At 41.2% G+C, this 15,121-nt stretch overlaps 1 protein-coding gene across 2 annotated transcripts in view; it reads right to left on the bottom strand.

The window, feature by feature from the left end:
• atad2b (ATPase family AAA domain containing 2B) overlaps positions 1-15,121 on the bottom strand; it is a 162,825-nt gene that overhangs the window by 96,610 nt on the left and 51,094 nt on the right. For both annotated transcript variants that reach the window (XM_068023129.1, XM_068023118.1), the window contains exons 6-10: positions 13,499-13,625; positions 11,551-11,664; positions 9,874-9,949; positions 9,505-9,606; positions 6,195-6,306 (exon numbers count right to left, since the gene is read on the bottom strand). In XM_068023129.1, coding sequence (XP_067879230.1) covers positions 6,195-6,306; positions 9,505-9,606; positions 9,874-9,949; positions 11,551-11,664; positions 13,499-13,625 — 531 coding nt within the window. The remainder of the gene's footprint in view (positions 1-6,194; positions 6,307-9,504; positions 9,607-9,873; positions 9,950-11,550; positions 11,665-13,498; positions 13,626-15,121) is intronic.

The following is a 15,121-nucleotide window of genomic DNA, read 5'->3' as shown; positions in this document are numbered from 1 at the left end:
GCCAACCAAGCCTGGTATTGTGCAACAAGACAGGAATAATTAATTACCTCATAGTTAAGGCACCCCTAGGTAGCAGCGATCATAACATGATTGAATTTTACATTCAGTTTGAGGGAGAGAAGCGTGGGTACAAGACTAGTATTTTAAACTTAAATAAGGGCAATTAGGAGGGCATGAAAGCAGAGTGAACGTGAAAGTAAAGTGAACTGGCAAATCAGATTAAAGGATAGGTCAGCAGAGATGCAGTGTCAGACATTTAAGGGGATATTTCAGAATACACAGAATAGATACATTTCAACGAGGAAGAAAAATTCCAAGGGAGACAGCACGAGAGCGCGAGCAAGTTCACTCAGACAGCGGGAAACAGCGAGAGCGGATCCGGAGCACAAAGAGACCCGGGGGGTAAAGAGCGCGAGAGAGAGAGAGAGAGAGAGCGAGAGAGAGAGTTCACTCAGACAGCGCCGGAGGTTTGAAAAATAGTCAACAATGACATCACAGGAAAGCTGCAAGGTGATTGGTTGGTGACTAACTGCTGTCAGGGAATAACTCTAAATAGCTGGGTTAGTAACTAAAGTAAAGAGGAAGATCTACAGTTCTTTTTAATATAATAGGTAGTGTTTTATTTGGGGGGGAAAATCAAGGTTAGTGCAAATAATCAAATTTTTGGGTAATTTAAGGGAGTAAACACAAAGTGAAAAAACAAAGTGACATCACAGGAAAACCGTAAGTTCATTGGTTGGTAAGTAACTGCTAATTTGAATGACCTATTCTAAGTTGATTTCAGATTAAAGGTGAATAGGAGAAATATTTTACAGATTAAAAACTAAATATCAGTCGGAAATTTAAAAAACAAATTAAAATCTAATTAAATAAAATAGAGATGCAGGGCCAGGCGATGTGTTGTACCTGCATCATGTAGGAGCTGGTGGACCCCACTGTGGTTCCTGGTGAACACATCTGTAGCAAGTGTTGATTGCTCGAGGAACTCCGGCTCAGAGTTGATGAGCTGGAGTCTGAGCTTCGGACACTGCGACACATCAGGGAGGGGGAGAGTTACCTGGACGCTGTGTTTCAGGAGGCAGTCACACCCCTTAGATTAACTACCGTGAATTCAGCCAGTGGTCAGGGGCAGGAGGGTGTGACTATGAGTGAGGCAGGTAGAGGGGTCCAGGAGGTAGTGCTGCAGGAGCCTCAGCCACTGTCCTTGTCCAACAGGTTCGAGATTCTTGCTCCCTGTGTGGACGAGAGCAGGGACTGTAACAAACTGACCACAGCACTGTGGTACAGGGTGCCATTCAAATGGGGGGAGAAAAGAGAAATGTAGTCGTAATCAGGGATAGTATAGTTAGGGGCATAGACACTGTTCTCTGTGGCCAGGATCGAGATTCCCGAAGGCTCTGTTGCCTACCTGGTGCCAGGTTCGGGATATCTCATCTGGGCTGCAGAGGAACCTGGAGTGGGAGGGGAAAGATCCAGTTGTTGTGGTCCACGTAGGTACCAACGATGTAGGTAGAACGAGGTTAGAGGTTCTGCCGAGGGAATATGACCAGCTGCGGGCTAAATTAAAAAGCAGAACCAAAAAAAGGTAATAATCTCCGGATTACTACCTGAGCCACGAGCAAATTGGCAAAAGGTCAATAAGATTAAAGAGGTAAATGCGTGGCTCAAAGATTGGCGTGGGCGAAATGGGTTCGAATTCATGGGACATTGGCACCAGTACTGGGGAAGCAGGGAGCTGTTCCGATGGGACGGGCTCCACCTGACTCATGCTGGGACCAGAGTCCTGGCGAATTGCACAACTAGGGCTATAGGCAGGCTTTAAACTAAATAGTGGGGGAGGGGGTTCAGTTGCATGGAAAAACAGGAAGTTAAAGGAGAAGGTAGGAGTGCAGGTTAGTGGTGAGGTTGATGGTTGCCAAACTGCCATAGTATACTGGTTAAACCAGAAGAGAGAAATAATAAACAGGCGAATAAAGCAGCAGTGCTGAGTGACAGGTTAGGGGGTATAGCCCAAATAAGAGCTCTATATACAAATGCACAGAGTGTAAGGAATAAACTAGATGAGCTGCAGGCGCAAATTCAAATGGTAGATTATGATGTGGTGGCCTTTGCTGAGAGGTGGCTGCAGGGTGGTCAGGACTGGGAACTAAATATACCTGGTTATAAAGTCTACAGGAGGGGCAGGGAAAATGGCAGAAGGGGTGGAGTAGCCTTACTGATTAGAAATAATATCACCTCATTGGTGAAGGAGAATATAATGAGGGGAAAACATCCAGTAGAGACCTTATGGGTGGAACTGAGGAACAGAAAAGGATCTAAAACTGTAATAGGTGTTGTGTATAGACCCCCTGGTGGCAGTTCTAAGGTGTTAGATTGTATAAATGCACAAATTAGGCAAGTGTGTAACAAAGGCAGAGTAGTATTAATGGGGGATTTTAATTTACACATAGATTGGGAGAGGCAGGCTAGCACCTGTCAGAAAGGTAGTGAATTTCTGAAATGTGTCCAGGATAGTTTCCTACAGCAATATGTCCTAGATGTAACAAGAGGACAGGCAATATTAGATTTATTTATTAGTCATGAGCCAAATTTAATTAGTAACCTAACTGCGTGTGAACATTTATCAAATACTGATCACAACATGATCGAATTCAAGGTAGCATTTGAAAGTGAAAAGCATGATTCAGCTACTAGAATTTTAGATTTGGGTAAGGCTGACTTTACCGGGATGAGACAGAGACTGTCCACGGTAAACTGGGTAGATCTGTTAATGGGTCAAGCAACTGAAGAACAGTGAAGAATATTTAAAGAAACATTTAACGAAATACAGAGCGTGTATAAACCCCTAAGAGGAAAAAGCTCCACTTCAAAGGAAAAAACAGCCATGGACAACTAAAGAGATTAGGGATCGCATAAAACAAAAAGATAGGGCTTACAAAAATGCAAAACACAGCACAGATCCAGCCAAATGGGATCAATACAAAGTCCAGCAAAGGGTCACAAAGCAGCTTATAAGAGCTACTAAAAGAGATTATGAAAGGAAACTTGCAAGGGACATCAAAATCAATAATAAATTTTATAGTTACATAAAGGGAAAGTGGATGGTCAAGAGCAATGTAGGCCCACTAAAAGCTGAAAATGGAGATATTGTCATTGATAATGGGGAAATGGCAGACATGTTGAACAATTACTTTGCCTCAGTGTTTACAGTTGAAAACTTGCCGGAAGTCCCGAAAAAATTAATCGCCGATAGGGGACAGGGACTTAATACAATTACTGTAAGTATAACATCAGTAACAAGGAAATTAACGGAATTAAAGAGTGAGAAATCCCCAGGACCTGATGGTTTCCATCCGAGGGTGTTAAAGGAAGTAGGGGAGCACATTGTAGATGCCCCAACTATAGTCTTTCAGAGTTCCCTAGATTCAGGAGTGGTCCCTCTGGATTGGAAAGTTGCATGTCACTCCACTTTTTAAGAAGGGTGAAAGGGGGAACCGAGGAAATTACAGACCAGTTAGCCTGATATCTGTGGTGGACAAGTTGCTGGAGTCTATAATCAAGGATAGGGTGACTGAACGCCTAGAAAAATTTCAGTTAATCAGGGACAGCCAGATGGATTCATGACGGGAAAGTCATACCTGATAAATCTCACTGAATTTTTTGAAGAGATGACTAAGGTAGGGACAGGGGAATGTCTATGGATGTTATTTATATGGACTTCCAGAAGGTATTTGATAAAGTTCCACATAAGAGACTGTTAACTAAGGTAGAAGCCCATGGAGTTGAGGGCAAATTATTGACATGGTTAGGAAGTTGGTTGAGTGGTAGGCGACAGAGAGTGGGGATAATGGGGAAGTACTCCGATTGGCAGGATGTGACTAGTGGTGTCCCGCAGGGATCTGTGTTGGGGCCTCAATTATTCACATTATTCATTAACGACATAGATGATGGCATAGTAAGTCATATATCCAAATTTGCTGATGATACAAAGTTAGGCAGCATTGTAGACAGTCTAGATGATAGCATAAAATTGCAAAGAGATATTGACAGACTAGGTGAGTGGGCAAAGCTGTGGCAGATGGATTTCAATGCAGGCAAGTGAGAGATTATCCATTTTGGACCAAAGAAGGACAGAGCAGGTACTTTCTAAACAGCAAGAGGTTAAGTACAGTGGATGTCCAAAGAGACTTGGGGGTTCAAGTGCCTAGATCTTTAAAATGCCCTGAGCAAGTGCAGAAAATAATCAAAAAGGCTAATGGAATGCTAGTCTTTATATCTAGAGGACTGGAGTATAAAGACACAGAGATTATGCTGCAGCTGTACAAAACTCTGGTTAGATCCCACTTGGGAGTACTCTGAGCAGTTCTGGGCACTACACCTTAGGAAGGATATATTGGCCTTGGAGGGAGTGCAATGTAAGTTTACAAGAATGATACCTGGACTACAGGGGTTACGTTATGAGGAGAGATTAGGCCTGTTTTCGCTAGATTTTAGAAGGTTAAGGGGTGATCTGATCGAAGTCTTCAAGATATTAGCAGGAAAAGACAGGCTAGATAAAGATAAACTATTTCCACTGGTTGGAGATTCTAAAACTAGGGGGCATAGTCTAAAAATTAGGACCAGACCGTTCAGGAGATATTAGGAAGCACTTCTTCACGCAAAGGGTGGTAGAGGTTTGGAACTCTCTCCCACGAACAGCAGTTGAAGCTACAACAGTTGTTAATTTTAAATCTGAGATAGATTTTTGTTAAGCAAAGATATTAAGGGATATGGGCCAAAGGCAGGTATATGGAGTTAGGACGCAGATCAGCCATGATCTCATTGAATGGCGGGACAGGCTCGAGGGGCTGAATGGCCTACTCCTGTTCCTATCTTCCTATGAAAGATTGGAGAGGCTAGGTTTGTATCTGCTGGAATTTAGAAGAGTAAGAGGCGACTTGATTGAAACATACAAGATCCTGAGGGGTCTTGACAGGGTGGATGTGGAAAGGACGTTTCCCCTTGTGGGAGAATCTAGAATTAGGGGTCACTGTTTAAAAATAAGGGGTCGCCCATTTAAGGCAGAGATGAGGAGAAATTTTTCTCTGAGGGTCGTGAGTCTTTGGAATTCTCTTTCTCAAAAGGCCGTGGAAGCAGAATCTTTGAATATTTTTAAGGCAGAGGTAGATAGATTCTTGATAAGCAAGGAGGTGGAAGGTTATCAGGGGTAGGTGGAAATGTGGAGTAATCAGTTCAGCCATGAACGCATTGAATGGCTGAGCAGGCTACTCCTGCTCCTAATTCGTATGTTCGTATATACAGACACCAAACTTAGGACGAGGGAAGATTTTAAACAACAAAGCAGTGGCAAACTAAATACACATATCAGGAAAGGTTGGGGAGATAGACTAATAGGTGACAATGGCACTTAATGTGAGCAACTGCAAGGCGAGGGAAGACAATAAACTAACCAGTTCCAGGCTGTAGGATACAACACAGGAGAGGGATCTGGCGGTATTGGTGCAGCTCACTGAAACCCAAAGGTGTATAGCAACATCAAGGAAAGCTAACTAACTTGGATATGTATAAGACAGAGGGACAGGGTACAACAACAGCTTATATTTATATAGCACCTTTAACATACCAAAACATAACACCTCATACAACAATAATGAATCTGTAAAAAATGCCACACTATAGCACAGTAACAACATCCATGCATGGAAGGCAATGCAGAAAACAGCAGCCAAGCTAATACCTAGCTTAAAGCAACTGAGAATTTTAAAAATCATGGGATTGTTTACTCTTGCGAGTAGGCTCAAGGGACATTGAACCTGATAATATGTTGGAAATTGTCACCAACTCCAGAACGAGGGAATAGACATAAGCTTAAACAACTACCTAATATAGTGGTGAATGTGTGGAATGGACTGTCCAGGAAAGTAGTAGAGAAAGATAATGCACAAGATACAAGGAAAAATGGATAAAAATTTTAAAAAGACTGGACAACTGAGAGAAGTTTGATTTTGGAACTGGCCAGGAAACGTTTCTGTTCGTATACTTTATGTTGGCCAACCATTTTGGAACCTTCAGACCAATTATATCATTGGGCTATGCTGCCAAACATTGTCCAAAATTCTGAATTCACATTGAAACAAAGTCTTGTGCAACAACTTTGTACAAGAGCAATTTTGTTTTTAAATAAGAATACTTACTGACGCGTCCAAATGCATCGGATCTACATCAGCCAGACTGGCACCAACTTTGACACGTTCCCTAAGGATTTCACTTGTTAAATCTTCTGTTCTAATGTTCATCGGAAGACACCTGGTTAGTAAATACATTGGCACACTGTTTACCTTTTTTCTGAAAACTTCCAAATTCTACCTTTTTTTTAAAAAAAGGTTTCTTTTAAATTTTACTTTACACTGTTTTGCTCATCAAGATGAGACATACTGCTGCTGGGAAATTTGTTTTTATTCGTTCATGGGATGTGGACATCATTGACAAGGCCAGCATTTATTGCCCATCCCTAATTGTCCTTGAGAAGGTAGTTGCGAGCCGCCTTCTTGAAGCACTTTAGTCCATGTGGTGTCGGTACACCTGCTGTTAGGGAGGGAGTGGAAGGATTTTGACTCAATAACAATGACAGAACAGTGATATATTTCCATGTCAGGATAGTGTGCGACTTAGGGGGACCTTGCAGGTGGTGTTCTCATGCACCTGCTGTCCTTGCCCTTCCTGGAGGCAGAGATCGCATATTTGGAAGGCACCATCAAAGAAGCCTTGGTGAGTTATTGTACTGGATCTTGCAGATAGAACACACTGCTACTACAATGATGGTGGAAGGAGTGAATATTTAAGGTGGTGGATGGGATGCCAATCAATCAGACTGCTTTGTCCTGAGTGGTGTCGAGCTTCTTGAGTTTTGTTGGAGCTGCACTCATCCAGGCAACTGGAGCATATTCCATCTCACTCCGGACTAGTGCATTGTCGATGCTGGAAAGGCTTTTGGGAGCAAGGAGACGAGTTACTGGCTGCAAAATACCTAGCCAGTGACCTGCTCTTGTAACCACAGCATTTGTGTGGTTGGTAAAATTAAGCTTCTGGTCAATGATGACCCCCGGGCTATTCATGGTGGGGTTTCTGCAATAACAATCCTTTTAAATATCATGGGGAGATGGTTAGACACCCTATTGCTGAAGATGGTCCTTGCCTGGCACTTGTGTGCTGCAAATATTACTTGCCATTTATCAGCTCAAGCCTGAATGTTGCCTAGGTTCTGCTGCATGTGGGCATAGACTGCTGCACTATCTGAGGTGTTGCAAATGGAAATGCACACCGTGTAATCATCAGCAAATATACCCACGTCTGTCCAAAAGGCCATTGATGAAGCAGCTGAAAACGGTTGGGTCTCGGACACTGCCCTAAGGAAATTCTGCAGCAATGTTCTGGAGCTAGGATGACTGGCCTCCAAGAACCACAACCATTTTCCTTTGTGTGCTAGGTATGCATCCAGCCACCTGATTCCCATTGACTTGAATTTTACTCGGGCTTCTTATTGCCACATCCAGTTGACTGCTACCTTGATGTCAAGGACAGTCGCTCTCACCGCACCTCTGGAATTCAGCTCTTTTGTCCCTGTTTGGACCAAGGCTATAATGAGGTCTGGAGCTGAGTGGTCCTAGCAGAACCCAAACTGAGCAGGTTATTGCTAAGCGCTGCTTGATAGCACTGTCGACAACACTGCCAATATCAACAACTCTCATCAGGCCATACCACAGTTAAATGTAGATTAAAAGCTCTCTAATTTTGGTCCAACCTAAGAGGAAGAATACAAGAGCAAAATACTGCAGATGCTGGAAATTTGAAACAGAAAATGCTGCAAATACTCAGCAGGTCAAGCAGCATCTGTGGAGAGAGATACACAGTTAACATTTCAGGTCGTGTCCTTTCATCAGAACTGTCCTGATGAAAGGTCACGACCTGAAATGTTGGCCGGAATTTTACAGTGGATGGATGGGAGCCGAACTCCGACGTGAATGTCGGTGGTGAACCCGCTTCCGCCTAGCCCGGGGATCTTTCCCATATTTTACGGGTCCCCGGGCTTTAATTGTCCCGAGGAAGGACTTCCACCCACTTGACGAAGGAGGTCCCGCCTCAGTGAGCAGGCGGCCAATCAGCAGGCCGGCAGCTTAGTCCCAGCAGCACCACCGGGAGCGGTGGCCACTGCTGGGACTGCAGCCCAGCCAACACCATGGATCAAGGAGGGAAGGCAAGTAGGGGCATGCCTCACCAGGGGGCTCGGTTCTTCCCTAGTGAGGCTGGAGTGGTCATTTGGGGGGGAGGGGGGTGTCTTGGGTCCCGGGGGTGGGTTGGGAGGCGGGGGCACCCCTCAATCAAGCACCCTGTGCCCAACTGCCATGGCCTCCCACCGGGACGCAGAAAGGCCGGCAGCTATCGCTGGGTGGTCTTTCACGTCCCCAGCACACCCGCTTGCCACGGTAAAATACCCGTGGAGGTGGGTGAGGGCCCTTAAGTGGCCACTTAACATAAGAACATAAGAACTAGGAGCAGGAGTAGGCAATTCAGCCCCTCGAGCCTGCTCCGCCATTCAATACGATCATGGTTGATCTCATCTTGACCTCAACTCCACTTTCCTGCCCGTTCTCCATAACCCTTCAACCCATTTTTAATTAAAAATCTGTCTATCTCCTACTTAAATTTACCCAATGTTCCGGCCTGGATTGGCCTTGGGCGGGCGGGCGGGTCGTTTCCCACCCCCCGCCGTAAACCTGTCCGGAGGCGCAAGTGGGGCGGGTAGGCCTCCTGGAGCCTGCCGTTCAATTTTACGCCACCCCCATGCCACCATCTGATCCGCTGGGGTGACGTAAAATTCCAACCGTTAACTCGGTTTCTCTCTCCACAGATGCTGCCTAACCTGTTGAGTATTTCCAGCACTTTGTTTTTGGTGTCTAAGAGGATGAAGTCCTGTGGTACTAGTGTATCATATTCCATTTTGTATACCAGCCCTTCTGTGGTCTGTGAGAGTAAGAATGTAATTAGTGTGAAATTAGGAGCAAGAAACCATACTATTCAGAATTGGATTGAGACTGCCCAACAAATAACAGCAATCACATCAATTTGACCTAATTCGATTCTAAGAATAACATGCATCACATCACCTTTACTTTTCTGAAAATTAATGCTCATTGACTAAATGTTTTGCATACAGTAGCACAACAGACTCTGGTAAATTCGACAGCATGCACATAAACTGCTCAAAAAACTGAAATAGTTGAAAATAGTTACACTAGTTTATCAACTGCAAATTCACAGTGAACAAAAACCTAACAAGTTATATAAATTATAACCATAATGTAATGCCTATTTTAAAAATAATTACATTGCCTTTCTGCTTTGACAGCACGTACAAAATTATATGTTAATTCTTTTAAACCATGCAAAAACTCTCAATTGGTCAGATCTTTTAAAATCATAAAGATCACTAATGATATGCTTCACCTGTTTCTGGCTCTTGCCATGCTTTTAGATTTTCTTCTTTCAAAACGTTCTTCGTCAGATGAGGAAGTGGTGTCACTGCTATGGATTGCATGCTTCTTTCTCCTTTATAAGACAAACAAAAAGTAATCAACCTAGGCATCCAATTGAAAATAGGTTTGTGGAATAAGCTTGATGGACCAGATTGACTTTTCCTGTCTGCCATTTTTGTATGTTCATATGATCCCAGAAAATGTTCCCATTCATCTGCTATCTATGCTGCCAAACACAAAAAGCAAAAAAAAAAATCAGAGTTTTCTATAACCCACTCTTGCCTTCCTCACAAATAAGTTAAACTGGCAAATTTGTTTCATGTTTTTTGAGCGGGTTTACCTGATATGACTTCTTCTTGCTGGAGATCGGAGTGTATCAAATAGTGTGCTTTGTCTTTGTCTCCGATGAACAGGCTCTAAAAACACAAATCAATCCCTACAGTTAAAGAACTGTTAGCTTGGGTACAACAATGCCTTATAACGATGACATCAGGCACACAAAATGTTTGAAACAACTTATGAGGTGTTCTTGTGTAAAATAAATGCACTATTTTCAGTTTTTAGACAAACATTTTACTCACTACTTTATAAGGTTATTGCGCAAAGTAGGAGCTCGTGGTGTAGGGCGTAACACATTAGCATGGATAGAAGATTGGCTGGCTGGCAGAAAACAGAGTATGCACAATTGGGTTCTTTTCTGATTGGCAGGATGTGACGAGTGGAGTCCCACAGGGGTCTGTGCTGGAGCCTCAACTTCTTACAATTTATATCAATGACTTAGATGAGGGGAGCGATGGCATGGTAGCTAAATTTGCAGATGACACAAAGATAAGTAGGAAAGTAAGTTGTGAAGAGGCCATAAAGAGATTGCAGACCGATATTGATAGGTTGAGTGAGTGGGCAGATATCTCGCAGATGGAGTATAATGTGGGAAAATGTGAAGTTGTTCACTTTGGCAGGAAGACTAAAAAAGCAGAGAATTATTTAAATGGAGAACGACTGCAGAATTTCGGTGGGGAAGAGGGATCTAGGTGTTAGTAGACCAGTACAGCAAGTAATAAAGAAGGCGAATGGAATGCTATCCTATATTACGAAAGGAATTAAAAATAAAAGTAAGGATGTTATGCTACAGTTATACAGGGCATTGGTGAGACCACATCTCGAATACTGTGTGCAGTTTTTGTCTCCTTATTTAAGGAAGGATGTAAATGCGTTGGAGGCAGTTCAGAGGAGGTTTACTAGATCGATATCTGGTATGAGTGGGTTGTCTTATGAGGAAAGGTTGCACAGACTGGGCTTGTTTTCACTGGAGTTTATAACAGTGAGGGGAGATTTGATTGAAGTATATAAGATCCTGAACAGTCTCGACAAGCTGGATGTGGAAAGGGTGTTTCCTCTTGTGGGTGAGTCCAGAACTAGGGGGCACTGTTTTAAAATTAGAAGTCACCCTTTTAGGACAGAGATGAGGAGAATTTTTTTTCTCTGAGGGTTGTGCGACTTTGGTACAATCCGCCTCAATGCAGTGGAGGTGGGATCAATGAATATTTTTAAGGCGGAGGTAGATTGATTCCCTTGCTTAACAAGAATCTTAGGTTTTCAGGGATAATGGGAGTGTGGTATTCAAGGCACAATCAGATCAGCCATGATCTTATTGAATGGCGGAGCAGGCTAGAGGGGTCGAATGGCCTACTTCTGCTCCTAATTCGTTTGTTTGTAAAATCATAAAAAATAAGCTATTTTCAGAAAGTCAATTCTCATGATTGTGATTTCAACTAGAAAATATAATGGATTTACTGCATCTTTCACAACCAGAAACAAATATGCTCTTAAAAAAAACTTCAGAAAGTTTTAAAATAATTTTATTAAAATCTGGACTAGTGTACATCACTGAAATTTGAGTATGTCAAAGCAGGTATGTAGGATGTTGCAAACAATTAATGAAAAACTATTCAATAGTGTGATGAGAATGAAAAGAAATATTATTGTGCCTGTGACCATTATGGTATTTCACATTTACCTATTGGAGGGGCTTGGTATCTTTGTACAGCCTTCCTCTGCCTCAAGTTGTACGGTCTGTCGTTTTCTTCAGCCTCTTCTACTTCATCTCCATCTTCCTCCTCTTCCTGAGATTCTATTAAAACACAAACAATAAAGATCAAAATGTATTTTATGGTTGCAACTATCAAATTGAACGTGTAATAATCATTGGTTTTACCAAACATTGCTTTACTTAATATTAAAGACACATGCTAATTATCCCTTAACCTAAACAAGAAAGGGCATATGATTAATTGGATATAAGCTACTGCTTTAAGTTTTAATAACTTATGTTTTCATTCTTTGAAGATATTAGTCATTCAATTAATTTGTTACAGTGTAAAGATTATATCTTATTTTCACTTTAAGTGGTAGATTGAGAGCATAGTTTGTCATCTGTTTTATTTTCTTTGAACACAGGTGTATCTGGTACTGTTTCCTGTGGTCAATGAATTAAAAAAAAGTGTTTAGTTAGAATTGCCTTTGTAATATTAATGCTATATATTAGTATTCCCTTCTTAAATAAATATAGCATGCAAATTAATAATGGAAATGTGAAACAAGATGGACTGTTGAACTTTCCGTTGTATTAAATATTATTAGAGTTTAACTGGCAGAAACTGAAGTCAACTCTCGCACAATAGGCTCTATTGGCTGTAGACACTCCGGTGGGTTCAGTTAGTGCTGCCTGCCAAGTGCTACCACTTAACTAATCAAACAACTCTGGTTAGCAGATCATTTCCATCTTCCACACACATGCACGCACACAAATCACCTTCACACTGCCAGGACTAGTATCCTGATTTTAGTGCCACTGCAACATTGTGAGCAATGCTTCCTTTTTAGCAATGAATGAACGGAAAGCAGGCTTCACTTTCCAGAGCTTATTTGAATATATTTATAATGATGCCAAGGTTTGGAAGGGTTAGGCCCAAAAGTTCAGCACGTAAAATTTACAGAATTTCAAAACAAGTCTATTCAGTAAGCCAGAGTGTAAAACAGAAGAAGAATTTACAGTTCATTTTGTCAACAGGGATCCTCTACCACATTTAAAGTAACCAAGTAGCTTATGTGGCTTTTAAAGTTTTTTTTTAAAAAGTAGCTTATAAGCTGGGAACTTTCAGACGTGTGCACAGGGGCTACTTTTCTCAAGTAAAGAATGTTTGCACACTGTTTTGTTGGTAATTTGGTAATTAACTATTACAAATTTGGTGCACACATACTCGGTGAAAACTCAGGGAAGCACTAGTGCAAGTTTAGATGCAGCTTCCACCTTATCTCTGCAGTATTAATTGCTAAAGCCACATTCATGAGCAATATTCACATTTGCATTCACCTATGAACGGGCATTATTAATCCATTCCAGACACATGAAACATTTGCACTGAACTGTTCACAGCACCATGATCTGGCAACAAAAAAAAGGTACCACACGAACAAACATTCAGAATTTTGTGTCACAAGTAGATAGAAGCCGATGCCATATATTGGAGTATCGAGCATTTTTTTTTATTCCTTCATGGGATGTGGGTGCAGTCCATGTGGGGTAAGTGCTGTTAGGAAGGGAGCATCAATATGCTGTGCTCCAAAATGATCAAATACAGATTTGATATCCCACACTGAATTCCGGATCTTAGCTACATCACTGTAGCGAGAACCTGAGTGCAGGCAACTACATTTTTCTACTGGGCCCATAGGCAAATCAGTGTATGATGTCCTCTAGCCACTCTTGCACACCTGAATGGCAGCCATACTACACTCTTTTTCCATATTTCTGGGCACAAAATAGGAAGGAGAGCATGTAGTAATATTCCTAAGAGTAAAAATCCTATTCCTTTTGCTTATCATTGAAGATTAAGACAAAAGGTGACAGGTACCAACAAATTAAAGATAAAGAAAACTTTAGTCAAATAAAAGATATACCATACCTTCACTTCCTTCTTCCTCCTCCTCTTCTCCTTCACTAGCTTCTTCAACATGGATAGGCATTCCATACATGTTTCTTCTCAAAGGTTTCCTTTTCCTCTTCACACGGGAATACATATCCATGTTTTCCTATGATTAAGTTATAGAAATCTTTCCAAATTACACAATGTTATACAAGCACATTTTTCAGAAATGTTTACAAGTTTACATTTTCACTGTATTAAAAGAGTACTTTAGGCTTCCAATAACCAGGGTCAAGTAGAAATAAAATCACTGCTGGAATAAATATTGTTTTTAAATTATTTAAACCTAAACAAAGAAAATAAGAAGAATTTTTAATCACAAGTACTCACCAGAACTCCCAGACGAACCTCAAAATAACTAATGTGATGCAAGTCCACACTCCAATCAGAAGCTGCAGCATCGTGGGAAAGATCCTGACTGACCAATAGTACCAGCCTAGGAATTGGTGAATTCTAATGTCAAAATGTGAGGTTCCAGATCATATTTATGGTTAAAAAACACAAGTAAATGGCTAATTTAAGAAAAGGACACGTTAAATTAATACTTGGAACTGAAGGCAAACCACTTATGAAATAAATGAACTTTTTAACTTTATTTAGTATGTGAATGAAGCAAGAGTCTAAGATTAATCACAAGTATTTTCTTTTTATCTTTCCATGGAACTGCAGCTTTTGAGCACAAATGTGACCAAACATCACATCACTGTAATATCTTAGTTACTACTGAGTATTAACGAACAGAAAATAAGGTTTCAATTAAAGAAGCTAAAAGCAAATCAACAGCTAAATAATCAAGTAATGTTACTTCTTAATCTGGAGTTGTTAAAAGTCTTCAGTCCTTCTTGAAAACAGATGCTCCATAGCAACTTAAATCCAAAATAGAAGCCTGGAGGCATTCAGGTGTTTCTCTGAACTAATGCTTCTAAATATTGTCACTGAAAACAAATCTAAGCCACTGTGACTTAACTGATTAGATAGATCGGGGTCAGGTGGACCGAGCAAGTCAGGGTGACAGTGGGGGCTTATTTTTCTGGTAATTAAGATGAGAGCTGAACATTAGAGAACAGAACATTCCTGCCGGAATATACTGGCACTTTTAAGTTCCAGAGAACTTATTTACAATTCACTGCCTTTCTCCCCTATAGTGCATGAACAACATGCTTTAATACATAAAATATATATATAAAATATAGTAAAGCTGACGCTTCAGCATGTACAACATGATGATTGTAATAGACCTTATTAGATAAATGCACTGACTATCCAGGACCTGAAAGTGTCATTACGATTGCATTCCTATAAATTTTGCACACTTCTGTCCAGCACTGAAGTGCTTCAGTCGGAGGTTTTGCCACAGGAGATCACTGTTGAGATGAGTAAATAGTAAAAGCCTCGAGGCAAAAAGGCAATCTACAGGTATGACAGTTCATTTTATCTATCATAAACATTCACTTGTATAACTTAGTTTTCATCCAATACTGATTAATAATTCTCTTATTCCGTCAGTTGAATATAATATTGCAATGCAGAGGTTGGACAGTATGAAAACAGGAAGATACTACTAAATTTTGAGAACATTCTAGAAGTCAACATAATAAGCTT

Source organism: Heterodontus francisci, chromosome 3 (genome assembly GCF_036365525.1).
Source record: "Heterodontus francisci isolate sHetFra1 chromosome 3, sHetFra1.hap1, whole genome shotgun sequence".
In the NCBI taxonomy this organism is placed as follows: Eukaryota; Metazoa; Chordata; class Chondrichthyes; order Heterodontiformes; family Heterodontidae; genus Heterodontus; species Heterodontus francisci.
Note: the sequence above shows the minus strand (reverse complement) of the source record. Positions and strands in the feature narration are given on the sequence as shown.